The sequence below is a fragment of the Rattus norvegicus genome, chromosome 1 (genome assembly GCF_021556685.1).
Source record: "Rattus norvegicus strain SHRSP/BbbUtx chromosome 1, alternate assembly SHRSP_T2T, whole genome shotgun sequence".
Taxonomy (NCBI): Eukaryota; Metazoa; Chordata; class Mammalia; order Rodentia; family Muridae; genus Rattus; species Rattus norvegicus.
The window spans coordinates 195,876,441-195,903,567 of record NC_141534.1 but is presented as its reverse complement, the minus strand read 5'-3'; the positions used below and the strand labels follow the sequence as shown (position 1 = coordinate 195,903,567).

Below are 27,127 nucleotides of genomic sequence, written 5' to 3'. Positions count from 1 at the left end.
AGGTGGTTATTTCATTTAGCTCTTCTAATGTACTTGATTCTGAGTGATCAAATATTTATCAGGCTCAAAATGCAGTGGATGGAGGCAGTGGATTAACCTGGAGTGGCCATCGTTCTAAGGCTGAGTGCTTCTAGGGGAGTCCTTCCCTCCCTAGAGCAGCCCGTTGGGTACTGCAAAGGTGTTCCTTGCTTCTCCATTGCAGCTCCATCCCAGATTTGAGGAAGCACAGTGGGTGTTTAGGTGATGTAGGGCCCCTGCACTAGAAGCAAGGTTCAGGGGACAGTTGCGCAGGCACAGGGCACAGTTGCGCAGGCGCAGGATTTGCCTTCCACTCTTCCTCTGTCTGCAGCAGGGGATCCCAGGCAACCAGCTAAACAGTTTATAGTGTAGGCATGCAGATGTGGGGCCTGCAAACCAGGAACCTTGCTAAGCTACATCTGTCCTGGCCCCCCAAAAAAAAAAAAAAAATCCCGGAAGCAGCCCAGCTGCCTACTCACGATTTTTCTGCCGCCTGCCAGAGACAAATCTCGTGCTCAAAGGCTTTCTTCCTTTTCCTCCCCTTGAGTTGTTTCCATTTTCTCCTTTTTCCTGCAGACGTCTAGAATTCTGACCACATTGTTTAGGTCCAGGTCAGCTTGGCCTGTCAGAGGCCTGGTTTTATAGAAAGATCTTAGGGCCAGCTCATTCCTCTACTTGGGTTGAGTCTCATTAGCACCTAGGTCGTGCACTGCAGGCCTTCGGAACTGTGAGGGGCTCACGCCTGTGTTTCTGTTTTAGCAGTTTCCTAGTTGGTCAGTCTCATACGTTTTCAAACAGGAAACATTTCTTGCACATCTAGGAGACTAGGAATCTGAAATCGGCCGTGGGCAGAGTCGGGGGTTCCGATGAAGGGCTGAGAAGAGGAGCTTGCCGTAGTTCTGGCTTCTGGTCAGTTGCTTGCTTGTCACCTTTGGAATCCATAGGCTGGGTCCGTGTCACTCCCGTCTCTGTCACTGTGGTCAGAGAGCTTCCTTCTTTCTAGATCTCTCCGTGTGTCCTGCCTCTTTGGATCTGGGTCCCCCTACCCTGTAGGGTGATTTCAGCTTGATAGATATCACTAGATCTGTTTCTAAATAAAGCTGCATTTTGAGGTTCTAGGTGGATATATTTTTGAAGACACTACCAACTTGCTGCCTTTATGACGATTCCTTTCCCTCTGACCTATTTGGGATCATGGGTTAAAATTCAGTACATTTCGAAATTAAATATTCAATCCCTTAACGCTTATGGACTAGTTTCTATATCTGACTGTTTGCAAATTTCTCTCTCTCTCTCTCTCTCTCTCTCTCTCTCTCTCTCTCTCTCTCTCTCTCTCTTCTGTGTTTCCATGTAAGTGAAAGGCTGACCTGGAACATGTGTGGCCCAGGATGGTCTTGAACTTATGGTCCTCCTGCCCCTCCAGTCCAAGCACTACCCATCATGTAGACTTTAACATTTACGTATTTATTGGAGGGGCAGGGAACACATGAGCCATAGCGCATACGTTAACGCCAGGATGGTTGCAGGAGTTGGTTCTCTCCTTCGACCACGTGGGGTGACAGTAATGGGCTATCAGGCTTGTGTGTCAAGTGTCTTTACCATCGGAAACCTCTCCCTGACTCCCAGACCTCATTTTTGCATTATTATGCATAATGACTACAAAGTGTTCTGCTGGTTAAGTGTATGGGATGGGGAAGTAGCCTGCCGGGTTTGGCCTCTCGTCCGTCCCTTATGGGCTGAATTGTGTCCTTCTCCAGTCCCACTTCATATGTGGAAATCCTCACTTACCATATCCTGGAATGTGGCTGTGTCTGGAGACAGGGGCTTAGAAAAGATAATTAAGTAAAATGAGCTAATATGAGTGGACCCTGATCCAAAGTGACAAGTATTTTTTTTTATTTTAAAGTAGTGTATTTCTCTCTGTGTGTGTGTGTATGTGTGTGTGTGTGTGTGTGTGTGTATTGTGTGTATGCATGCATGTGTGTTGTGTTTGTGCATGTGTGTGAGACAACATACACGTGGGTGGTCAGAGGACACCTTTGAGAAGTTGTTTCTCTCCTTATGTTTATGTGAATTTCAGAAATCAAATTCTAGTTACCAGGCTCTCACAGCAAATACCCTCATCTGACCCTCATCTGCTGACCCATCTTGTGGGCTCCTGACGTGTGTCCTTATAAGACATACACAGGGATGGCCTTGTGACACAGAGAGGCACCTTGGAAGAAGTCCGCTCGCTGACAGTTTGACCTCAGAATCTGGCCTCCGGAACCATGAGGGAAAGTTGTCTCTGCTTCTGTTTTGCCAGACAGAGTGGAGCAGCCGTTGCCATCCAGCAAGTGCGAGCCACAGGCCCTGTTTTCCTCCTCAGTGAAACCACAGTCCCTAGGGCCTTGTGATAGTGTCACGGGAGAATGCTCTATCGGATGCCTGGAGTGTGTGGTCACAGACCTCTCGGCAATGTCGGTCCTTGTTTGAATGTCTGCAGAGCACATGGGAAACATATGCTGGACTCCTCCATGGCTTTTGCCCTGTGGTGGGCTGTAGCTTCGGAAGGATTTGTAGTAGGTTTCTGTATGCTCTCTGACTCCATGTTCACATCACCCACGAGGGGCTCTGCGGTGAACATTCCCAGGGCCACACACTCTTATGCTCATACATGGCCATCAGCAGCGGGAAGCTCATCTCTGGATGTCATGCAGTGCCACGGGGCTGTGGATACCCAGGCAGATGAAGTCTTCCTGGCCTGCTGCCCACAGCCGATTCCCAGTCTCTCTGGCACCTAGAGAGGATGAGAGACAGATATCTGGAAACCACAGCCTAAGGACTTTGGGGCTGGCTGGTTGTTTCACACCTGCCCACCGCAGGGAAATGGCCCTGTGCCCTTGATAAATTTTGTGGCAGTGCCAGCAAGATGACTCAGTAGGTGGGAGCACTTGTGACACAGACGTAAGTTGGATCCTTGGATCCTGTGGTGGAAGAAGAGAATCAGTTCTCCAGAGTTGCCCTCTGACGTAGGTACATGTGCACCCATACTTAGGTCTCCTCCACCCAAACCCACAATAAGGAGACAAACACTTCATTGTGAGTTACCACGTAGATTCGGGGAATCGAACCTGGTTCATCTGCAAGAGCATTAAGTGCTCTTAAGTGCTGAGCCATCTCTCCAGCCCATAAATATGTTTTAAAAGAAAAGTAAAGTAATTTACATCCAAGAACTGAGTTGACAGAGCCTCTGTGGCTCCTGAGTCCCATCTCCAAATGAAGCCCAGCCCTGATTCAGTCTCCCACCTCTGCACACCCTGGATGTCCGAACACACCCCGTCTCTTTTCCTCAGAGTCACAGAAGGCAGACAGGAGACTCCTCTCCCACCCTCAGAGACTTCGGATGAGAGGCCGTACCTCTGCTTCTGGTGCTGGTTGGCTTTGCCAGGGACCTAGGGAAGTGACAGGGAGGGAGGGAATAGGGCTGCATGTGGGGACCTGGGGGAAGTGACAGGGGTACAGGGCAGGAAAGGCCTTCATAGAGCTGGCTCCACTAGGCACACCTGGAGCATTTGCTCTGGATTCTGAGCCAGGTGGGCACATGTAAGATCCCCTTGGGATCCATGTTCTTGAAAGGCTGAAGGATGCCTAGAGGTGAAGGGGGGTGATACCTGCTTAGCACATTTGTGGGAAGCCTAGGAAGGAGAATGGCGTCTTATCCTTACCCTCCTCACTCTGCTGCTGTTATTTTTTTAAAATTTCTGAGGTGTTATATTTTCTTTAAAAAATGATGTGTCCAAACCTTAGCTAGTTTTGTAATTTCTTAAAGATTACAAAATCAATACAAAATAGTGACCTCTCCAGAGTTTGGGCGAGAGGGGGATATCTCCTGGGGACTAGCAGGCACAGAGGAGTGGCAGGCACTGGTTGAACAGTTTACAGTTTATGGGCAGCCCAATGTGCCAAGTGTTTCCCTGGTTGTAGTCTCTGCAAAATAGGAGGTTTGGTTCTCCCACAGCCCTCTTGGGAGGATGAAGATGGGAGGCTCCTGTCCTTTCTGGAAGAAACTCCCATCTCCAGAGCAGATGGCCCAAGGCCCAGCCCCTGTGTGTGTTGGGGGAAGCATGTTTAAAAGATGTCAGGATTTTACCACCAACTCGACAGTGAGTGGCAACTTGGAACTTTTCACTCAGCCAGACAAGAGCTAGCGGTGTGCCTTGTGGCCCTTTAATCTAAAGGAAAGACAGAGACGGTGACTCTCTGAGAGACAGAGAGAGACAGGCTATGTCTCTACAGCAGGAGGGGAAGTGAGCAGGAGTGGACCCGGGATTCAGGAGATATGGTCCAAAGACAGGAGGCTTCTGTGTGAGACAGCCCTTGGGGCGCATGCCGTCAGGTGCAGCTCTCTCTAGCCCCAAGGACTTGGGCTCCATCAGGGGTTCCCCCACGTACCTCAGAATCACTGCTTTCTAGAGACCTCAATCTGCCTGGCTGTGCAGGGGCCTTTGCTGCTCTGTACCTGAGCCGTGGTCCCCTGGCTTCTCCTGACAGAGACTGTGTCTGTACTCCCTCCCTTGCATTAGACAAAGGGGGTGCCCTTTGTCTCTTGGCTGGTAACAGGTTTGAAGTCTCCAATACCAAATTTACTGGGCTTATTAATTTATTTATTCTCCAGACAGGGTTCCTCTCTGTAGCCCTGGCTGTCCTAGAATTCACTCTGTAGACCAGGCTGACCTCTACCTCACTAGATCTGCCTGACTGAGTTGAAACATTAGGTTTTAAAAAGATTTTTATTTTGAGGCAAGGTCTCATGTAGCTCAGTCTGGACTCACATTCACTATGTAGCTAAGGCTGAACTTGAACTCCCGAGTGCTGGAATCACTGGCTTGTGCCACAACACGCAGCCAGAGAAGATTCTTAAAGGGCCATTTGAGGCAAAGGTATGCTTCAGGCTGTGTGCATCGAGATTTCTGTGGGAAAACAAGATGCATCTGTACTTGTGATTATCTAATCTATCGCGTCCATTGAGACTATTACACAATGATCAATAATAGCGTACAGTAGGTCTGCCTTGTCCAGAACAGCCCTACACCAAGTATTGTTATTGTCGTTCTCATTATTGTTATTATCTGTGTGTGCACACGTGATGTGTCTGTCAGTGTGGGCAGGTGCATGCCACGGCATGTGGGAGGAGGCTAGAGGACAACTTCTGGGAGTCAATTCTCTCTCTACTGCGGGTTCTGGGGCTCGAACTCAGGTTGTCAGGCTTGAGCGGCAAGCACTTTTATTACTTGCTAAGCTATCTCTCGGATCCTACACTAGCACGGATTAGTGTGCATGTGTGTGGGTGTGCATGTGCATGCATGTATGTGCATACATGTGCATGAACGCATGCACGTTTGTGTGTGTTTGTGTGTTTGTGTGTGTGTGTGTGTGTGTGTGTGTGTGTGATTCTTCGGTCCATGGTAGGGTAATTTATGGTCTGTGTTGGTGTAAGCCATCAGACTCTTCTCTTTCCTCTTTAGATCTTCAATCTCATGAAGTATGACAGCTACAGCCGCTTCTTGAAGTCTGACTTGTTTCTGAAGCACCGGCGGACTGAGGAAGAGGAAGAGGATCCTCCGGACGCTCAAACTGCAGCTAAGCGAGCTTCCAGAATCTACAACACATAAGCTGAGCCCTTCACCCCCATGGAGCAGAGGGATGGACTCTCAGACTGTGTGCAGGATGTCATTGCTTTGTTGTGTTTGAGGACTGGAGTGTGCAAGACCTTCCCTCAGAATATGTGTATTTTATTAACTGTTTGACCAGTAACTTCTGCATGATGGCTAATCCTCCATTAAAAACAAAAGTAGATTTAAAGTTTCAGTTCACAAAACACATGAGAGTCCTCCAGCGCTGGACACTCAGAGCCTTTTAATCTTGATTAAAGTTCTCGTGAAGCTACAGGGGAAGCCTTTAGCCATCTCTACTTTGTAAACCTTCCCCCTGCCCTTCCTGCCCGGGCTGTGCGTGTCCACAGACCCTCTTGGCCAATGAGTTGCCTGACAAATTGGTCTGACAATCGCAGGGGTGGTGGGTATTGTTTTGAGGGTCGTTTTGAGGTTAAGTAGTTCTGAGAGAAGTTTCGTACTGTCCGAAGCAAATCTCTGACAGCTGCTAATGATCTAGGGGTCAAATGACCATGTTAACAAAAGGCTGTTATTTCTCATGTAGGGGTCCTGGGCCCTTAATCTGTGGCATTTCAAGCAACACACATTTAAAGATCATCTCCACAGAAACACTGTCTGAGCCACGGAGAAATCAAAAGAGAAATTGTTCATGGGTGATGGCTGCTCAGGGTGGTGTCTGCTGGGACCTCAGCACAAGATAAGTGCTGAAGGTGGTATTGGCGGGATGTCCCCTTTTCCTTCATCCACCGAGGGACCAATCCACCCCATACCTCCTACTCCTGCCTTTCTCCATTTGTGAGCTCTGGCTTGAAATTCCAGGGAGGGGAAAAAAGTGCTGTCTACATATGTTCAGGTTCCAGGCTAGCCTGGTCTACATATAAAGACGCCTGATGCAGCTGGGTAGAGACTGAGAGTGACCAATGGGTTGCAGCCACGCTAGGGCACTCTTCCATTATAGTGGAACCTATTGAAGTCCCAGATCAGGCTGAGCTCCCGAGTATCCACACCACTGGCTGGGCTTGACACTGCTTCTAGGCTGTCCCCAGGATGTTTGCTGACTCTCATTTGTACAAAACAACAAGCCTCCCTTGCTTACTGGCCTCCTGACTCAAGCTTTGTCATCTGCAAAATCTCCCACCCTTGAGGTAACTATGTGACCTATCACGTAAACCAGGATACTTGAGAGGCAAGGTGAGGTACATTTTAAAATTATAGTGGTCAAGCATGTTGGGAGCAAAGCTCTTGGGAAGCAAAGATAGGTGGATCTTGGTGAGTTCAAGGCCAGCCTGACTTACATATAAAGTTCAGGCTAGCCAGGGATACATAGTGAAAACCTGTTTCACAAAACAGTCAAGAGAGACAGCTCAGTGGTTTAAAACATTTGCTGCTCTTCCAAAGGACCTGGGTTCCATTCCCAACATCCACAAGGCAGCTCACAACGGTTCATAAACTCCAGTTGCAAGGGATGTAATGCCCTCTTCTGGCCTCTGTGGGAACTGCAGGCGCATGGAGCTCATTATATCAAGGCAGGCAAAACACTCATACATATAAAATAAAAACAAATCTTTAAAAATAAAAACTAAATATTCAAAAATACAAAACCCAAAGGAATTATGGTGGCCCAACATCTCTGGTAAGTCATTAGCAGTATGCCCTGATGAGGACCCTCTGGTGAACTTGCCCTGTCTGGACTCCTTAATCTGTTGGCTGCTTCCTGCCCTTTCCTCTTGGTCTTGGAGGAAGAATGGCCTTTGGTGAGCGATCCTATGATGAGGGTGGAGCAGCCACTGAGCATCTGCTGGCAATCACGAGCCCAGGCCATTGTGCATCCCTCAGGCACATGCCTCCTGGGGGTGTCTCTCTGCTTAGCTCTGGAACCTGGGACTGAAGACACTGAGAGACACCCGAGGGCCCTGTTACCAGAGCCATATAGTTACTGTCATAAAGAGTGAAAGACAACGGTGCAGGTCCTCCAGCTCCTCCTTTGCTTGGCTGGTGGGGGGCTGTGCGAATGGAGCCTCTGCATCACTGAGGATGCAAGGTTCCAGGCCAGCAGTTTCCAAAGCCCACCATAGGCAGTGACCAGGGTATCTGGAGGCCTCACACTGACCTTTCCCTTCTCACCACTGGGTTCAGAGACTATTTTAGAAGACACTGATCGGAATAAGAGGAATATAACCAAAGGGAGCCAACAGGCTGTCCATATGAAGAAGTAAAAGAGCGCCCTCCCTCACATCCTCTCTCCCTACTTCTGGACCACCAGAATTTACACCAAACTTAGGTACATACAGAATTCTGTGCCTGAAGAAGCAGTTGCAATGAGACTGAAAGGCAGAGGATCCATGAAGCCCAAGAAATGCTTCTATCCACCCCTCACTTTGATCTTTATGTTTGTCTGTTCAGTCCATTTCCCCCATCCCACCTGCCCACCCTTCATCTATCCATCCAACATCCACCCACTCCCCCACCCCTTCCCCACCCACCTGCCATCACTCCATTTACTGACCCATCATCCATCTGTCTGTCCACCCATCCATCTATCTGATTAGTATTTAAACTGTGGATTGTTAGATGCTAATACTGAAGGGGGCCGGTGGATAAACAATGGTGACAGTTCACACACCATTGAGATCTGTAGATGTAGTTCTTCTTATTAAGGTCTAGCGAGGCCAACAAGCCAGAAGACAGTTGCGACTGGAGACTTGGTTGCACACAGTTCCTAAGAGGAGGGGTGCACAGTCATGGCTGCACCAGGGTGCCATCTGGAGGCAGGACAAGGAGGGTTGTGGAAGGGCAGGGCAAGCCAGCCCAGGGTGTTTGGGATTGGTCAATCTGCATATTTTTACTAGGCTCCAGATATGAGACTGTCCCCAGTTATCCTGGGGCACTTCTGAGGATGGGTAGATGAGAGAGCATGACATAGGTGGTTTAGTGTAGTTGGTGTGCTCCAACATGGCTGCTTTGTGCACGAAGGAGACAATCCAGTTGCTTATGGCCCAGAAACTGGTTAGCTCTGGGAGGAACAGTCTAAGGTCATTAAGGTCCCAGATATCACAACAGCAGGCTAAAAAGACATGCTTAGTACAACGGTCTCCAGAGACGTCCGCCCTCAGCCTGCAGGCCCTGGGTACATTTTGCTGCCTTTGCCTGGGCATCTGTTTAAAATCTTGCTATGCTGATGCCTCAGGCAGTGAATGGCATCATCTCTGGTGGCGCACAGGCTCTCTCTCTTCCCTGCTGCTTTGTCTCAGACCACGCACATGCGCCTGTCACCTGCTGGCTCGTTGTTCCCAGTGTGCACCCTCCTCTCCGTTTCCCACCTGCAGAGAACACCGGCCAGGCGGAGTTTTTCTCTGACTTCCTGGCCACTCACCCCTCTTCCCTAGCCCTCCACTGCCTTGCCTGGCTTTCTGAGAGTAAGCCATGGTGGTTTCCTCCCTCGGGCTTCTGTACTATCTGTCTTTTCTTTACTGTAAAATTAATTGTGTGTGTGTGTGTGTGTGTGTGTGTGTGTGTGTGTGTGTGTGTGTACATGATGGCACACATATATAGATCAGAGGACAGCTTGCCATAGGTGGTCTCTGCCTCCCACCACGTGGGTCCCAGGAATTGAGCTCAGGTGGTATCAGGCTTGCAGGGCACACTCTCTCCTGCAGAGCCGTCTCACTCTCCTGCTGCAGCTTCCCAGCACAGACTCCTTTCGAATAGTGACAGGAACCACTGGAGCTTCCTTCTCTTAACCTCCTCCCCAAAGAGATTTGGGGCAAGAACATCAAGTGGAGTGGCAAATCGCTACACATACACACCCATGGGGCAGAATCTGGGGGTAAAGGCACTTCTGACCCAGCTCCCTTTTGGCCCATCCCCTCAACTGAACAGAACCTTTGCAGAGCTGGGCCGGGGTGAATGCTGGCCTTTTGGCAAGCAGGCGCATTTCTCACCCAACAGGAATGTAATGAGCACCTACTACATACATCCTGGGTCAAATAATGGATACAATGAGGAAGCCACGGGAGAAAAGAGTGGAGGCAGCTGGTCAGTGACGCAACTGGCCCCAAAGATGACGGGACATGACTGGCCGATTGTACTCAGCCCCGAGACTCACAGGCTAGGTGGTACTGGAGGTGTTAGGCGGAGATGAGGCACTCCAGACACATAATAGCTCTGTCCTTCTTGGGGAGAGCTTTCCATTTCCGCCTCAGATGAGGCAGAGCAAAGGGTCTCCCCACAGTTGTGCCGACAGGGACAGGGACATGCATCCTGTCACGTGTCACAGAGCTAGAAACTGATTAATTGATTGCCAGCTCCCAGGCTCCACTCTGCCACGTGGGGAACACTTTTGTTTATCCGCTTTGCAAACTGTCAGGCGAGCACAGAGCACAGTCCAGATTCACATCCCTTACTATTTACTTTCGTTCGGCCTGCGGATCACCATTTATGTGCTGCGTGGTCTCATACCGTTAGCTTCCAGGGGGTTCGTTTTTAATTGTCTCTCTCTCTGCACGGGGCGGTGAGCACTGCAATGAGGCTGATAGCTAGCAAGGGGACAAAGGAACTCGGATGCTGAGATGGACCCTAACCCTTGGGGAGATACTGTGACCTCTCATAGCCGTCCCGCCCACCCTGTGAGTCCAGTGTCACATGGAAAGCTTGGGTCCCTTTTGGGGGAGACTCTGGATGAGGGCAGTGCAGGTGGTAACTGTGCTGAGGGCTGGGCTGGAAGGGTAGTCCCAAGGCTGCGGCCACCCAGAAAGGCAGCCATTTTCAGATCCTCACAAAGCCAAAGGATGGAGGTGACTGGGTAGTCGAGCTTGCCTCACCTCAGCATGTGGCACGTCACATGGTGTCTCATATGTCACCGAGTCATCTCCAGCTTTTGTTTTCTTTGTACATGCTTGTGTGTTCATGTGTGACGTATGTATGGAGGTGTGCATGCCTGGGAGAGGTCAGAATTCCACTCTGCCTCAGTTGCTCCCTTCCTTATCGGTTTTTGTTCCTGCTTCCCCAGCTCTAGGGTCACAGGTGTAGCCACCACATCTGACTTTTATGTGGGTGCCAGGGATCCGCATGTGTCTTCATGCTTGGACAGCCCAAGTCTTCTTGACTCCTCTTCCAGATTCACAGTGCTACACCATGCTTCTGTCTCCATTGGTGTGGTCCTGATCAAGCGGCTTTGTTCCTGACCAGTGGCTGCTCTAGCTTCCTCAAACCCCCGTTTTGTTAGAAACACAAACTTGGCCAGATGTGCTTACTGACCCTGCTTAAGTCTCCTTAATGTTCCCCCTCCTCCTCTTTCTTCTCTTTCTTTCCTCCCTCCTCTTCTTTCTCCTCCTCTTCTTTCTCCCCCTCTTCCTCCTCTCCCTCCTCCTCTTCCTCCCCTTCCTCCTCCTCTTCAGAATGAAAACGAAGGTCATAACTGTGACCTTGGGACTGCAAGACCAGAGAGTTCACTTGTACTTTCCCTCCTGCAATCCCCAAGGCTCATCCTTCCAAGTCTCTTGGTTGCGTCGGATGTGCCAGCCGGCACCACATGCTACTTTGACAGCCTTTGCATGATGCCTTCCTTTGCTAAGGGTACCCACCTCTTGACCTTGGAGACCGAGTTCTTCTCATGCATCAAGCCTCAGGCTGACTGCTAGCTCCTGGGAGAGCCTTGAATCACCCCTTTACTTTGGGCTTCTCCTGGCTTACTTTTACTTTTTCCAGTTCTGTCTTCCCAGGGGCATGGAGGGTCTCTTTCCTGGTGAACCCAGTGGTCAGCTCACTGTGTGACACTGGTCACAGAGAAAGCCCTTCGGAACACTCTCTGGGCTGAGTACGAGTGCAGGAGGGGCTTGGCTCTAAAATTTCAATTGGTCCTATTCATAGCCCATGTCACTGGCATAACTGCAGATTAGCGGCCCAGAAGGTCGCACCTCCACACTCTCTCCACCCACATCACAGGCGACGCCACACCACAGAAGCTGTGTTCTCCTGGGCTCTGTGGGGAACGGATCCTCACGGGTCTCTAGAACTGAATCCAGGAGCACCAGAATCAGAATTAGGTCTTCAAGACGTGGCAATTCAAGACGTTTCTTTGCACCAAACTAGGCCAGCTTCCGGCTTAGGCAAAGCTTGGGTTGGTCTACTTAGAAAACATGTCTCTGGAAGCTGGAGAGATGGTTCAGTTTTCTAAGTGCTTGCTTGCCCTTCAAGTGTGAAAACCTGAATCTGACCCCCAGAATTCACATCAAAAAGCCAGGTGCCAATGCACACTTGGAATCCTAATGCTGGGAGATGGAGACATGAGTTTCCAGAGCTCACCAGCCAGCCAGTCCTAGCCTACTTGTTGAATCCCAAGCCAGCGACAGACCCTGTGCAAAAAAATATGGTTGATGGCACCTGAAGAATGTCCAAAGTTGACCTCTGGCTTCCACACACATGTGCACACATGTATACACATGAAAAAAATTCCTGTTTCTTCTGACTTACACACACATGTACACACACACACACACACACACACACACACACACACACACACACACACATGAAACTGGAAATGTGTTCTGTTTCTCAAGGAAAAGGCTGTAGGACACACAGTCTTGGTCCTAGCTTCCTTTTGGTTTTCAGGGCACATAGAGGGATCCCAGCCTCTGCCCTGGGGCAGAGCCAATGCCCCTTCCAAAAGTCTAGCTCCATGTTTACAAACAGTGTTTTCCCCCCTTAGTGATATACAGTGAATGCCTTCCCATGCCAATAAACATAATTACACACTATTCCCCCGAAGTCTTGTTTGGAGATGAGATAGAAGATAAATGTTTCCCTTGGGTTAATTCTAGCTCAGTTTGTATTACTGTTTTGCAACGTAGGCAAACTGTTTTCTTCTTATTTAAGCATCGAAACCCTGTTTTTTAAACTGTTATGGCATACAGATCGCCTCAGAGTAACAGATGTCTGCTGGATAGAGTTGTTTCCCAGGAAAATAACCGGCTGCTCTATGGCCTCCAGAGGAAGGGTGGCTGTGCAAATACGTGTCACTTGGTCCATTTGTCACCCCCCTCTCCCTCTTAAGACAGAGGGGACAGCAGAGTGCCTCGGCTGCCTTCTAACTGTCTGCACTTACAGATGGAGACAGAGGACAGAGGCAAGACTCTGGCATTGCAGGAGGGCCATCCTGTCCTTCCCTCTTGGAGGAAGGACTTTCTTCAATTTCCTAGGTGAACAAGGTCATGACACTGAGACACCAAACTATGTGTACACTTTTACTAAGTTGACAAATTTCCCCAGAGTCTTAGTAGATAATCTATCAATTATCATTGCCAGCATCACCTTGTCATCACCATCATGATCACCACCGGCCTGTGCCACCATATCATCATCATCACCACCACCACCACCGTCGTCACTGTCATCACCAGCATTATTGCTGATGTCACGATCTCTTTAATATTGAGAATTCTGGTGATGTGAGGATTCTGATTCATCTGTGCTGTGATGTTCCGCTGTCTAAAGTCTAACCCCGAGCTCTACGGCTCTCTAGCTGTGTGACCTTGGGTGAGTCACACATCCTCGTAAGCCTGTTTCCTCTCTCTCTCTCTCTCTCTCTCTTTTTTTTTTTTTTTTTTTTTTGGTTCTTTTTTTCGGAGCTGGGGACCGAACCCAGGGCCTTGCGCTTCCTAGGTAAGCGCTCTACCACTGAGCTAAATCCCCAGCCCCACCTGTTTCCTCTCTTGTTAGATGGTTAAACCATGGGATCCTGTGCTTTAATCTATTTGGGCTCCTAGAACAAAACACCCCAGGCAGATTGTTAGACGACAGGAACTCACATCTGGAGGCTGGAAGTCCAAGATCAAGGCACTGACAAGTATGATGGCAGTTCCTCATATAGAATGCCTCTTTACCATGCTCCCATATGCTGACAGGGAAAGCCCACTCCCTCAGACCCCTTTTGTAAGGGCATCAATTCCATTCTTAGATCAGAACCCCCATGACTTAAGTTCTAAGGGCTACCCCTCTGGACCAGATCACACTGGGTCTGTGGTTCCAACAAAAGACCTTTGGAGGGACACAAGGGTTCAGGTTCCAGCATTGCACAAGACTCATGCACTCAAGAGCGCATGTCAAGTGCAAGGCATGGTGCAGGGTACACAGGGCCTTAATATCAGTGTACTGGGGAGTCATGCAGCTACAGAGGTTGTCTGGTCTGCCTGAGGCCACACAGGAAGGACAGAGTCTCCTTGTCTGAGTTCTAGATTGGCACTCTTTTCACTGTCACCTGCCCAGTCCTAACACAAGTTACTCCTGGTGACGTTTGAGTAGCCACAGGAAGCAACCCAGGGCCAGAGCTGGCTCTACATGTTGTTCAAATGGTTAGTGTCCTAATCTTCAGAGCGGGATCTGTGGAGGCCCAGAGGATGCCCAGACAAGGAGCAGGTAGGGAAGGGAGAGCGAGAGGGAGAGACCCCGGCGACTGGGACATAGCTCAGTTTCTAACTCGAAGCCAGCTTCCGTATTAAGCAGAGTGGCTGGCTGGAGGCAAGAGAGTGTGAGGGGCTCGAAGGGCTACAGGGGAAGTAACTAGGGAGACTCTGCATCTGAAGGAAGAAGAGGAGGGAGGCCCTGGCGGATCTGTGCCATCTGGCAAGCAGAAAGGTTTCATGACATGGGAGATGGCTCAGTGGGTGCAGCGTTTGCTACTTAAGCATGAACACCTGAGTTGGGTCCCCAGAACTTACATGAAGGAAAGCTTCATAGGAGAGCTATAATCCCAGTGCTGCGGAGGGACAGACAGGAGGAATCCCTGGGGCTTGACAGTCAGCCAGTCTAGCCAATTAGTGAGCTTCAGGTTCAGTGAGAGGCCCTGTCTCAAAAAACAAGGTGGTGAGTGATAGAAGGCACCTGCACACACACACACACACACACACACACACACACACACACACACACACTGCAAAGATTGCAGGATGTTCCTGCAGTTCACAGCTCTACCTCATGGGGGCGATAGTGAGCCATGGAAGGAGAGGGCCACTTCGCTCCAGGCAAAGGAAGTTTTTGCTTAGAGAAGACCCTCCCAGGCCCTGGTCACCATTCTGAGTGGATTCTTTTATACCAGAGGATACTCTGGGAGGTTCCTTTCTCAGGTCTGGTTGTGAAGGTTTTTGTACTAACTTTCAAAGACAGGCCAGGTTCATGCTACATGACCAGGGCCACTGACCTGGCAACCGAATATGGCAGAGCGGAAGGCTCAGTCTAGATGATCAGCTGATCCACAAGCCCAGGGCTGTCGGAGCAGGAGAAGAGGCTCTGATGTGCTGAGATTCCCTCAACTCATGTTTTTGCTTTTGATTTCACCCCGTTTGGGGTCTTCCACTCTCAAAGACCCCCCCATATTCCCAAAAGGCCATCGGTGGGACACTCGTTTCATTAATGCTTGCTTTCATTTTAATGTGTGGACACAGCATTTTGTGGGACTTTCTTGTTGCTTCTTGGTACTGAGTCTTAACCCACACTGGCCTTGAACTCATGACAGTCCTCCTGCCTCAGTCTTCCAACTGCTTACAAGTGAGATTACAGGCTTATATCACCACACCCAGCAGAAGTCTTGTTTCAGTGCAAGTTGAACCGAACTTAAAAGAACTGAAAGTTTGTTTTAAATTTTATTTCCCAATAAACTGCCTGAGCCTAAAGCTTCATTAACAAAGATCAAGAAATGACTGGCTGGGTACACAGAAGCTTAAAGGTTTAAAATAGTTGAGATATTAAACTTTTCTCTAACCCATTACTCGACCCGTAAAGTAAACACTTAAATTCTTATCTTGAGCCAAAGAGATGACTCAGCTAGTAAAGGTGCTTGCCGCCACGCTGTCATCTGAGTCGGATCCCCAGGTCCCTCACGGTGGAAGGAGAGAAGCTACACTCTGACCTCCACGCGTGTACCATGGCACCGTGACCTGGGCACCACCCCCTGACATTCAGGTGCACACATAATAAATAAAGTAATAAAAATTTAAATCTTCACTTTGCTTTGGGTGTCTTCCTGAAATTACAGTTATTATTTCTTAAACGTCAGAGACAAGAGGCTAAAATTGAATCCTTTCTACTCCTGCTGGCTGGAGTAATTTTCTTGAATAGATGAATTATCTAAAAAAAAAAAAAAAACCAATAGTTTCAAAACTCAGAACCAGATTGATACCACCGGCTAATTTCCTGTTTCATATCCTCTTTTTTATTATTACAGCATTTTAATTAAGCAGACTAATGGATTTTAATTATGCAGACTAATAGATTTCATTGTGACAATTTCATACATAAATGTAACGCACTTTTTGTGTTGCGATTCTTTTTAATCACAGCAACATGATGAAAATCCAACTTTTCAAAGATCTGACTCCGGCTAAAGGAATGTAGGGCTAATGCCAGTGACAAAATGGACTGGCCAACAACAAGAGAGCAAGGGCAAGAACAAGCAGGCACACGGTGAGCTTCCTTCTTCCGTGTCCTCTATGCCAGCAGAAGGCGTGGCCCGGATTAAAGGTGGATCTTCTCACCTCAAAGATTTGGATTAAAGGTGAATTTTTCCACCCCAAAATACCCGGATTAAAAGTGGGTCTGCCCACTTCAAGTGATTAATTAAGGAAAAAATATATATATATACCCCACTGATGTATCAGCCGCTTGGGTTTTAGTTAATTCCAGATGTAGTCAAGTTGACAAGCAGGGCTAGTCATCATAGATCCACTGCCTCTTTCTTGGTCAGGAGGCCCGGTGTTCATGTCCTGGTCCTTTCCTGTAAACATACAGTAACACAGAAGTTTTGTGGGAAAAGGAGAGGCCATTAGAATGTCAAGGCAAGCATCTATGATCTCTCTCTCTCTCTCTCTCTCTCTCTCTCTCTCTCTCTCTCTTTCTCCTACACCCCCCACCCAGTGCATGTGTGCTAGTATGTGTGTGTAGATGTTGTAGATGTGACTGCATCTATGGGGGGTCAGCGTTGTTTTCTGGGTACCTTCCTTTGTCCCTTTCCACCTTGCTTTCTGAATCAGGGTCTCTCCAGTCTCCTCTTCCCTCGGGCTGGGATTATACGTACTCACATCGGTGTCCAGTTTGTCTGTGGGTTCTGAGGATCAAACACAGGTCTCCGCAGTGGCATGGAAAGCATCTTACTGACTGAGCCACTTTCCCAGCCCCTAACCCCAAACCTTTAAAGTCATCTCACCTCTCCTGTCCCCGTTCTGTGCTAGGACAATCCCTCTAGGTTGACAGAATTGACTCTAGGGAAGAAAACTGGGGAAGACCTGGGACAAGGTCTGCTCCTCGTCAGCCAGCAGGGACCGCAGAAGCTGGGCTGTTCTTTGCTAACTTGCTGTCTGGAATGTGTTCTGGCCGAGACATCATGGGACAGCCACAAAGCCCCAGAAGTGCTGCCAGCGTTGAACAAGCCCAGGCCTGTCCTTGAGTCCTTCCTGCAGCCCAGTAGAGGACAGGGATAGGACCTGTCTTGCTGAGACACAGCTCAGTGGGAGCCTGTCCTCCTCCCATGCGGGAGGCTCTAGGCTCAGCCTGGAGTGTTTGGGGGATGTGTGTCAAATCAGAGCTGACTGAAGCCGGGGTGGATCTAATGGTGTTACTGCAGTTTTCCAGGGAGATGGGATAAAGTTGTCACTATGTGGCCACCCTCTCCCACCTCCACACTTAAAGAGGTTATTTTTTTGCCCAATCTCATTAGGTAGGAACAACTTGGGGCTGCTTTGTCTTGTCTTTTCTTTTTCTTTTTAACTGAAATACCAGTATTTCTTTGGTGAATTATTCAAATTGTGAATAGGAATGTTGGAGCTTTTCTAGCTTTATTATTCCTTAACAATGAACGATAATCTATTTGTATGAACTCCACCCGACACCCACATTTGCACTGCAACTGAAAGCATCTGGTGAGGGCTTCGAGCAGCCCCCTCGTCTCGCTCACAGCGATGCCAGGCAGAGAGCTGCATCACTTCCCCAGGTGGCTTGTGACTGCAGAGTTGTGCTGTGGCCCAGAGTGTGACCCCCGATATCTTCAGGCCCTCAGCTGCAGCTCTTTCCCAAAACTTGTGCCCACAGTAGCTTCAGCCTTCAGTCTGCAAAGACATTGTCAAAGTGTGGTCAAGTTTAAAGGACGCGTCCTGTATGAGGCATGGTGGCGATACTATTTCTTTGTCTCCTGGGCCCTCCGACGTCTCCATTGGGAGTAGGGGTGAAGGCAGGAAGGCAGGAAAGGTTAGGGGCAGGGAGGCAAGGATCCTTTCATGATGGTTACCTAGGGGAAGTCAAATGCTCAGTTTCAAGGGGCAACATGTCCCAGCTATCCTGAGCACCCATGCAGGGCTGGGCCACCACTTGTCCATCATCCCAAAGGCTCCAGACCTCACCTGAGATTAGACAAGCAGAACCCGGCAGCATCTCCCACTCTAAGAGGTGGCTTATGTTTTGGAAGATGCTTTCAAGAAAGACAGGAACTCAGGGCTGGGGGTGTAGCCCAGTCTGTGTGCTTTCCTAGCTCACACAAGACCCTGGGTTTGAACTTTAGCCGGGTACAGATGAGGCATACGGTACATGCTTGTGATTTTAGTATTTGGGAGTTACAAGGGGGAGGTTCAGAGGCCAAGAGCAGCCTCCGCTACATACTGTATTTTATGCTAACCTGGTCTATGTGAAACCTGTCTGAAAAGGAAGTGGGGTGGCTCGAGAGACGGGTCAACAGTTAAGAGCACTGGCTGCTCTTCCAGAGGATTCAGGCTCCATCTTCAACATCCACATGGTGGGTCACAGCCATCTGTAACTCCAGTCCTAGGAGATCTAGTATCCCCTCCGGACTCTACAACAACAGGTGTGCATGTGGTGCACAGGTATACATATGGCTATAACACCCATATACATGACATCAGTCCTAGGAGATCTAGTATCCCCTCCGGCCTCTACAACAACAGGTGTGCATGTGGTGCACAGATATACATATGGCTATAACACCCATATACATGACATTAAATAATAAATGTTTTAAAAGATGGAAACCCAAATATTCATTTTCATGCAAAGGGAGATGAGAGAATGAAACAAGATGGGGGAACTGAAGAAAGGAAGGGAGGGAGGGAGGGAGGGAGGGAGGGAGAGAGAGAGAGAGAGAGAGAGAGAGAGAGAGAGAGAGAAATAAAAAGAAAGAAGTTCCCCAAAGGCCTGATTTATTTCAGTCCTGGCAGGACATTTTAGCCCTGGCTCTGGAGAGCTTCATGGATGCATCACTGAAGTGGAAACTTGAGGGTTCATTGGAAAGTCGATTGTCTCGTGTTTTGCTGGGGCAAACACGTGAAGGGACATTTAGCTGGAGTGGCCCCAGGTGTGAGAGGCTAAGGCAGACTCGTGAAGGAACATTTCGCTGAAGCAGACACAGGAGTAAGGATGTTCTGCTAAAGCAAGCACGTGGAAGGACACGTGATGAAGGGTTCTGTACTGACAACATGCAGGTATTGCTCTGCCTTTCACTGTGTAGTTGACTTGTGTTTGTCAGGGCTCTCTAGAGAGAAACTTCTGGTGGTATGCTGCAGTTTGACACCTCTTCCAAGGACTCAGGTTGACTGTGCAGGTGCTGAGGCAGGGACATGGAGGACACGGGATATTTGGAGGGAATAAATAGGACTTGATGGTGTGAGGGAGACAGAGCTTGGCTAGCTGTGCTTGTGGGTCTCTTGTCTTCGCTGATCTTTACTTCCCTGAGAGAAGAAGAGTTGAGAATTCTCCCAGTGTTCCTGCTGGTCCCTCCTGCTGACTCAAGCTGAGGCTGAGGCATGGCTGTCTCTGCTAGGTCGTGTCACTGCTGTTGCTAACTTGACTCTACTAAACTGCACTGCTGGTGTATCCATGAGGTGTCTGCGAGTGGACTGAGCTGCCACTGCCTGCTGACCTGTGAACTGATCTGCTGATTTCCAGACAACACAGATGGGAGTTGCTCCAAAGAACCTTTCTAAACAGGTCCACTTCCCCCATATCCTTTCTTATCCATTACCTCTGGTGGGTGGTGGGCTACAAGGAAGGTTAAAGGGTTAAGAACCATCATTAAAAATAAGATGTGAAAAAAAATTAAAGTTACATATCACTTAGAACAATTGCAGGGGGATAATGAATATTAACCGGTTCCCTGGTTACCAGCAGCCTTTGAAGCCCCCCATTGCTAGCCACTCTACCTACCTCACTGTAGTGGAAAGATTCTGCATGACCCAGAAAGGCCAAGTTCAGCTCCACTACTCGAGAAGTAGGATTTTAAAAAAAGGTAGACATGGCTAGAGAGAGGGCTCAGTGATTAAGTGCCTACTGGACTTGCAGAGGACTGGAATTGATTTCCCAACACTCGCAGAGACTCAATTGCCAGCAACTCCAGCTCCAAGGGACATGACACCCTCTACTGGGCTTGGTGGCACCTGCATGCTCGTGTGTGTGTGTGTGTGTGTGTGTGTGTGTGTGTGTGTGTGTGTGTATCACAGACACGCACTGACATATGAGTGTGTGGCGCACACACACACAGCCACATAAGTAAAAATAAAAGAAATCTTTTTAAAGGAGATGTCAGGCACCTGCCTGGTTAAGGGCTGTGGTGAAAGAGAACAGACTGCTAATGAATTCCCTGGACTTGGTATTTAGCTCTTCAGGGACTCAGGCAGTAGAATACATGAGACTATGCTTGTTGGCTGTCAGGGCTAGACTGGTCCTGGGTTTTCTGACAGTTACTCTATTTTCTGGGCTACGCAGATGTGGATGCCCCCTGCTGTGGAGTGTGGGTTGGAGCACTGTCTTGTTCAACTGATCTGCCCCTTTAGTGGCGGGATGCCCTCTCTGTAAGTTACAAATACTTTCGCTTCTGTCTCCTTCCACACCTACTGCGACCAGAGACCAACACGCAGGGAGCCATAGGCCACTGATTGCATGGGAAAAACCCCAAGGGAGAAGCTGCTGAAGGAACCTGAGTGTCTGTGCTTCCTTTTTCTGACCTGGCGGCTGGTGCTCCTCCCATCATTCCCTGCTCCAGTGCTGGGGGCACTGGGCCTCCTCCGCTAGCATTTGGTTCGGTGTCACTATCCTCAGAGAAACTCTCGAGCGACTTTGGAACTCGGGCTGAATGTCAGTCTGGTTTTTTTCTTTGTCGTTGCTGTTTTCAGAGCCCCGTTGAGTTGTTTGTGAGTATGAGTGATGGTGCATCTGCCGAAGCGTCGTGTGGGTGGTGGCATCCTGCTCTCTGTTCTGCATGCACAAAGAAACCGCGCTGCTAATTACACCTGTCCCGTCTGTCTGCCTCAGCATGGTCGCCGCTGATGGCGTTCCAGGCACAGACGTGAGGGAGGAGGGTGAGGCAGTCCAGGCTTTATTCTCTCCGGGGTGTGAAGACTGAGCCGAGGAAGGGTGCTGTTGGGAAGTTCTGCTCTCAACTTCGATTGTGTTAGAGGAAGGGATGATGGGAGGACAAGGACGGGTGTGGCATGGAAGCCGTGAGGCAGAAGGCAGCCTGAGTTGCAACCAGGAAGCAAAGCCTTCTGTGGTTTAACTTGCAGCCGGTTGAAAGGATGGATTTGGAAAAGTTGCAGGTGCGATTCTGGAGTGTTTAGGGTCTAGATGCAAAAGAAAAAAAAATACCAACTTACTTGGAAACTCACCTGAAAGAGATCAGCTCAAAGGTTACGCCTCCTAATATGAACCCCTGTCAAGGACCAAGGAAGTCAGAGCGATAGAACAGCATGAAGTGGGTAGGCAAACACCAAATACTCTTTTTGAGAAACGTTGTAGGGAACTCAGTCTCAGTCTCATGTCCCAGAATCCTGTGAGGAATCAGGGTGGGAAATAAGCAGGCTTTCTTTGAGTGATTTTATGAAATGGAAGGAAAGGACTTCTACTGTGCTGTTGTTTTTTCTCAAGTTCAGGCTGTGGAAGCCACAGCTTCTTAGAGATCAAGCCAGTTCACTGGACCTTTTTCTCTTTGGTATTGGGAAGAGATCACAAGATGCTATTAGATGGGCAAAGCTTCCTTTAAGTGGCTCAAGCTCTGGGGGGTTGGGTGGGTGGGCTATCTAACTGTCCCTTTTGGACAGTAGCTGAGGGACAGACGTCATGTGACACACATCTCCGGGCCTCAGCAGAGACCTGCCACCAGATTCTGTACCCCTCTCCACTGTGCCTCTGTACCTATGTAGACTTCAGTCTTGTATCCACTTTGCTCAAGGCTCCCTGGATCACCAGTTCAGTGCGCTTGTTTCTAAGGTTGGCTGGTGCTGCCAGTGTACAGCCCTCCACATTCTCCTGTTGTGCTTAGCTGTTTGTAGACTGTCCAGTGGCCATCCTTCCTGCTGTGTCTGTTGTGCCTGCTAGAAGAGTTTTAATCTATAATGGATGTCAAACCCTCTGTAGGAAGGGGCGTGTGCTACAGAGCAAAAGGATGAGTTTGGCAGCCGAAGCTCAAAGGTTTGATCGGAGGATTTTTTTTTCACTGTTTCATGTAGCCCAGGCTGGCCTCAAGCTCACTTGGTAGCAATCCTACCTTTGCACCCAGCCCATCTGGATAATTCTATGATGAGAAAAGTGTCCTGTGTACTGCATCCTCATAGACCTAAACACTTCATTTCCCATTGTACACTCAAGCTCTCACAGGAGCCTGTGCACCAAACACAGAGTGAGCAGAAGCCTGACCTCCATCCTTAGACCCTGCAGGCCTGAAGGAAGACACGGTGGAGGAGAGGGGAGGGGGCTGGTGGCTGTTAGAAGCATATGCTAACACCATGCAGTGTGTCTTAGAAGCAAATCCACTAAATGGGCAAACAGAGTTAGAGCGGTGGCAGTGAAGTTCCAGATGGATTCACTAGCAGTTTCTGTGGCTTGGGCTCGGGGTCCCCAGACCACCTTCCCTAAAGGCTGAAACTTAACATGTGCCAAGGGAATGGATGTCTTTTCAGAGAGAAAAATTTCTGGGTGAAGGGGGCTTCTGAAGGGAAATTTATCAGGAGAGGAAGACATAGACTCCAAGTGCCCCAGGGAGACAGCCACATAGTCCGTGATGGGGAAGAAAAAGGTGCAAGCAAGCTGAGGAAAAAGATGTTGAGGACCAGTTCCTTTAGCTATCCCTCTGGGTCATGTTCTTCCCAGACTAGCCTGAGGAGGCGGGAATGATGCCCTCTAGGGGTAGTTTGGAGTATGAACTACTGTTCTTATCAGGAAAAAGAGACTCCTATGTCTTCCCCAGAGGCTACTAGCAGTGGAGTGTGATTTCTCAGGGATGCTGGTCGCTTCTGGTTCAGTTACCTGTACCACGCATAGGAAGCATGCTTTCTGGTGCATTCCCGGAGGAAGCAAATGACTGGCTAATGGTGGCATTTTCTCTGGTGGCCTTGCACATCCTTCATGGGAAGACAGATCTGTGGTCTCTCCAAGTCTCCTCCACATCTAGATGCACAGCAAGGCTCTTCTTTGGGCTCAGAACTATGTGGGTGGCCCCAGGGAGAGCCTGGGAGCCTCCCTTGGTGAGCTGAAGGTCCCCATATCCGCATCAATGCTGCCTATGCCTAGGGCGCTTACCACACACATGCATAAGGCTCCACGTTTCTCACACCAGAACAAGGGACAGCAGCCATGAGAGTAGTTGGACAGATGAGAACCCAGACTCAGAGAGATTAGGAAACCTGTCCAAACCTGTCCAAAGTCACACAAAGGTAAGTGAGGAAGACATAGATAGAGCTCGACGCTGTGTACCAAATGTTAAAACTGTTACAGGTGAGGAGATCTGGAGTTTAGGCAATGACCTTGGTCTGCTTTGTGTTACTGTGACAAGTTACTTTGTGACTGCTACCAAAAGCTGGGTAAACTATAAAGAAAAGCTTATCGAGGGGAATGGTTTTAGAGTAAGAAAGTCCAAGCCACGTCTGGTGAGGGCCTCGCACTTTGTCAAGACATGGTGGAAGTCATGAAGAGAGCTGAAGCAAGATGGTGAGTCCAGAAAGCTCAGCTTCCATTATAGTAGCTGTTCTGAGGGTGGCAGCCCAGCCTGGTGGGCGTGCCCGTGTGTGTGTGTGTGTGTGTGTGTGTGTGTGTGTGTGTGTATGTTGGGTGAGGGCTTGCCTCACTCAGTTCATGGAACCAGTGGGTCACACAGCCTGTTGCTCCACTAGCTGCTTTGGCTCCAAGGCCCAGCCCGAAAGCCCCTGATCTTTCTTTTCAAAGAATGGGCCATGCAGGGTCCCCGTGTTTGCCTTGGTTTGCTGGACAGTGACAGGGGTTCTCGAGTGTAATTTTACTGACACCCCACAGATCCCAAGGGACGCACAACGACTCATGGGATAGAATACTGAGCTTATAAAACACAATCTTTTCTCAAAGGAATATTGCTTTAACTTCCTATAGCTGCTCTAACAACTACCATATTTTTTTTAATTTTATTTATTTTATGTATATAAGTACACTGTAGCTCTCTTCAGAAATACCAGAAAAGGGCATTGGATCCCATTACAGATGGTTGTGAGTCACCATGTGGTTGCTGGGAATTGAACTCAGGACCTCTGGAAGAGCAGCCAGTGCTCTTAACCACTGAGTCATCTCCCCAGCCCCAACTACAATAAATTTAGTGGCTTAAACCAACACTTATTCCTTCTCTTGTAGTAATGGATGTCAGATGCCTAACGTGTGCCGGAAAAGCTGTCAAGTTGGACGAGGAGGCGGAAAAGTAATCGAGACCTGTAGTGCTTTTTGACTTACAATGTATTACACTGATCAAACACTTAAAAATAATGATGAAAATAAGCTTGCTTTTAGGAGTCCCTACAGCTGGTCCCTACAGCCCCCACACCCTTCTTTCTGGCTTGCAGAGAGCAGCAGGGAGTGTGGGGGAGGCAGGAGCAAAGCACCCACATGCCTGTGTCGAGAACCTGCCCACTGCTCTGCAGGATGATCCAGCCTCGGGCAAGCACAGATACCACGTGCTGCTGGCAACACCGTGGGCACCATTTGGTACTGAGCCCCCTTCCATCAGTGTGCTGGGGAGCGTCAGGGACTGTGCAGACCCCTGTGTAGGTTTGAATGAGAAATGTCCCCACTAGGCTTACGTAGTTAGACTGGGGGGTCAGCTGTTTGGGGGAGGATATCGAATATTTAAGAGGTGTAACCTTGCTGGAGAAGTTGCACTTCTGGGGACAGGTTTGGAGGATTCCTAGTCCTCCCCCTCTCCCTGCTTGCTCTCTCTCGCTCTCTCTCCCTCCACCCCCTGTGTATGGAAGACAATGTGGTTCGGACAGCTTCCTGCTCCTGCCTGCAGCCATTCTGGATCCCTTCTGAAACCTTAAACTAAAACAAACCACCCCTTAAGTTGCTTTTGGTCAGGGTGTTTTATCACAACACAGAGGCAAACTAGAACCCCTAGGTTCATGTGTTGGGGCTTGGTCTTCAGCTTAAAGGGGTACTGGGAACTTCGAGAAATGGCCCTGGTTGGAGGAAATGGGTCACCAGGAGTGTGCCTCTGAAAGTCACGTCTTGTCTGTCCTCTTCCCCTTCTTATCTCCCGCTGCTTCCTAGATGCCAAGATGTTGGCAGCCTTCTCTACCACACCTCCCCCTGCTCCTCCCTTATCATGTCCTTCCTCACCTCAGACTCAAAGCAACGCATCCAGCCAGCCACGGGCTAAAACCTCTTTTGAAACTAGGAGCCAAAATAAATCTCCCCCTAATCAGATATTTTGTCACAGAAGTGAGGCACTAACATAGCTTCTAGGGGATGGGTTGGCAGCCCTCTGACATGAGCTTGGGGAAGCTTTCGACTCGAGTAGAAGCACTGTGTCCATCAGCCCTCGCTTCCATGGGAATTCTCACTCTCGCACAGAACCCACTTTGTACATGTACATCCTCAGCTTCTACCATCTACTCAGTCCCTGACCCCCATTGGGGTCTGAGTGGGATGCGGGATTAGCTCTGTGATTGGCAGTAGGGGCGGACAATGGAAGAGCTAGGTGGCCATGTGAGGTCAGGAGTTGTTCAGGCAGGAGGCAGCCATGACTCAGTCTTCAGTTCAGAGGTGAGATGCTCTTTCGAGGTTCAGGGCAAGGTAGACAGGTAAGGAGAAGCTGGAGGCCAGGGATAGACACTGCCAAGACACTGAAGTCATAGAGGGAGAGAATATGTGGGCTGTTGCTCATGCACAGGAGGCAACAGAACAACACCAGTGCCACACAGACACAGACAACAGTCCTTCACAGACAGACGGTCCGGGGTTCAAATCCCAGCCCATGAGGGTCACCACCAGAGCCTACAGAGTAATGATCCTCGTGAGGCAAGAAGGAAATCCAGTTCAACGCAACTCTGTAGCCTGTCTGGAGTCAGATACCAGGCAGTTTATTTTAGGCTGACATATGCAAGTACAGTTCAATTTTGGGAAAAGTTCCATGGTGACAATGAACTCAGTCCTGTGTGGCACAGCACTTGGGAGTTGCAGGCAGAAGAATCAGAAATTCAAGGTCATCCCCAACTACATATTGAGTTTGAGGCCAGCCTGGGCTACATGAGACTGTCTCAAAAGGAGAAATGGCTCAGTGGCTAAGAGCCTGCACTGCTCTTGCAGAATGACCCGGGCTCAGTTCCCAGCACCCAGGTTGAGAGGCTCACAACTGTCGGTACTCCAGCTTCAGGAGGCATGACACCCTCTTCTACATTCCATGGGCACCTGCATGTACATGCACATACTCATACACATGCACACATGTAAACATAATTAAAAAAACAAAAAAATGTAATCTTAAAGAGTAATAGAGAAAAAAGGGGGACTTCCTCTCTGCTCAGGGCTGTGCACAAGGTTCTTTGGCCTCCGGAGAGGACACTGAGCCCAGTTCTAAGGCTGCTCCTCTGCTCCCTGAGTCACAGTAACTTTCCAGAAGGATTAAAGGAACCCCGCTGAATGCTTTGCCAGATACTCAGAGCATAAATGGACTTGCGTAGAACTGAGGTGGCTCCACCCACTGCAGCTCCGAATGCCCACTCTGTACTCACATTATCACAACGGAGAGGACTACACAGAGACGCTTCCACACCATGAACGTGGACCAGAATTAACTGACCACCCCCACCCTGATACTGCAGGGCCGGTGCACCTGTATGGTCATAAGATGTCATTCTAACATTTTCTAGGGAGAGTCTGCTCTGCCTGTGTAACAGCATGTCCCCCCTGTGGGTGCGGATAGGGCATATCTTGTTCCTAGGACCACAGCTATCCATCCACCAACCCATCCATTCATCCATGAACTGTCCATTCATCTATCTGTCCACACACTCATCTATCCATGCATCTGTCATCCAGCCACGCATGTGACATCCACTGTCCCGTCCATTCATGCTTGCTAACTCCATCTGTCTAGCCATCCATCCACGCGTGAACACATCTTCTATTAATCCATCCACCCACCCATCTATCCCCACACCCATTATCCACCC

The 27,127-nt window shown here is 49.2% G+C and overlaps 1 protein-coding gene and 2 long non-coding RNA genes across 9 annotated transcripts in view; 2 read left to right on the top strand and 1 right to left on the bottom strand.

The window, feature by feature from the left end:
* Positions 1 to 5,954, top strand: part of Rgs10 (regulator of G-protein signaling 10) — a 41,347-nt gene extending 35,393 nt beyond the window's left edge. For 2 of the 5 annotated variants that reach the window (XM_087584757.1, XM_087584758.1), the window contains exons 5-6: positions 839 to 927; positions 5,526 to 5,948. In XM_087584757.1, the coding sequence (XP_087440883.1) occupies positions 839 to 927; position 5,526 (90 nt within the window). In that variant the 3' untranslated portion in view covers positions 5,527 to 5,948. 5 annotated transcript variants of the gene reach the window in all.
* A 7,157-nt stretch (positions 5,955 to 13,111) lies between these two features.
* On the top strand, positions 13,112 to 24,455 carry LOC134485178 (uncharacterized). The gene is made up of 4 exons (XR_015647500.1): positions 13,112 to 13,208; positions 16,007 to 16,221; positions 19,489 to 19,655; positions 24,315 to 24,455. It is a non-coding gene; the product is annotated as an uncharacterized LOC134485178 (long non-coding RNA).
* LOC103691239 (uncharacterized) lies at positions 15,298 to 17,034 on the bottom strand. Of its 3 annotated transcripts, XR_015647504.1 has the most exons (4): positions 16,870 to 17,034; positions 16,660 to 16,770; positions 16,309 to 16,440; positions 15,298 to 15,794 (listed from the first exon to the last, which is right to left on the bottom strand). It is a non-coding gene; the product is annotated as an uncharacterized LOC103691239 (long non-coding RNA). The 3 variants fall into 3 exon arrangements; XR_015647502.1 differs by lacking the exon at positions 16,660 to 16,770; XR_015647505.1 differs by lacking the exon at positions 16,660 to 16,770 and having other exon boundaries at positions 16,949 to 17,034.
* Positions 24,456 to 27,127: the final 2,672 nt, after the last annotated feature.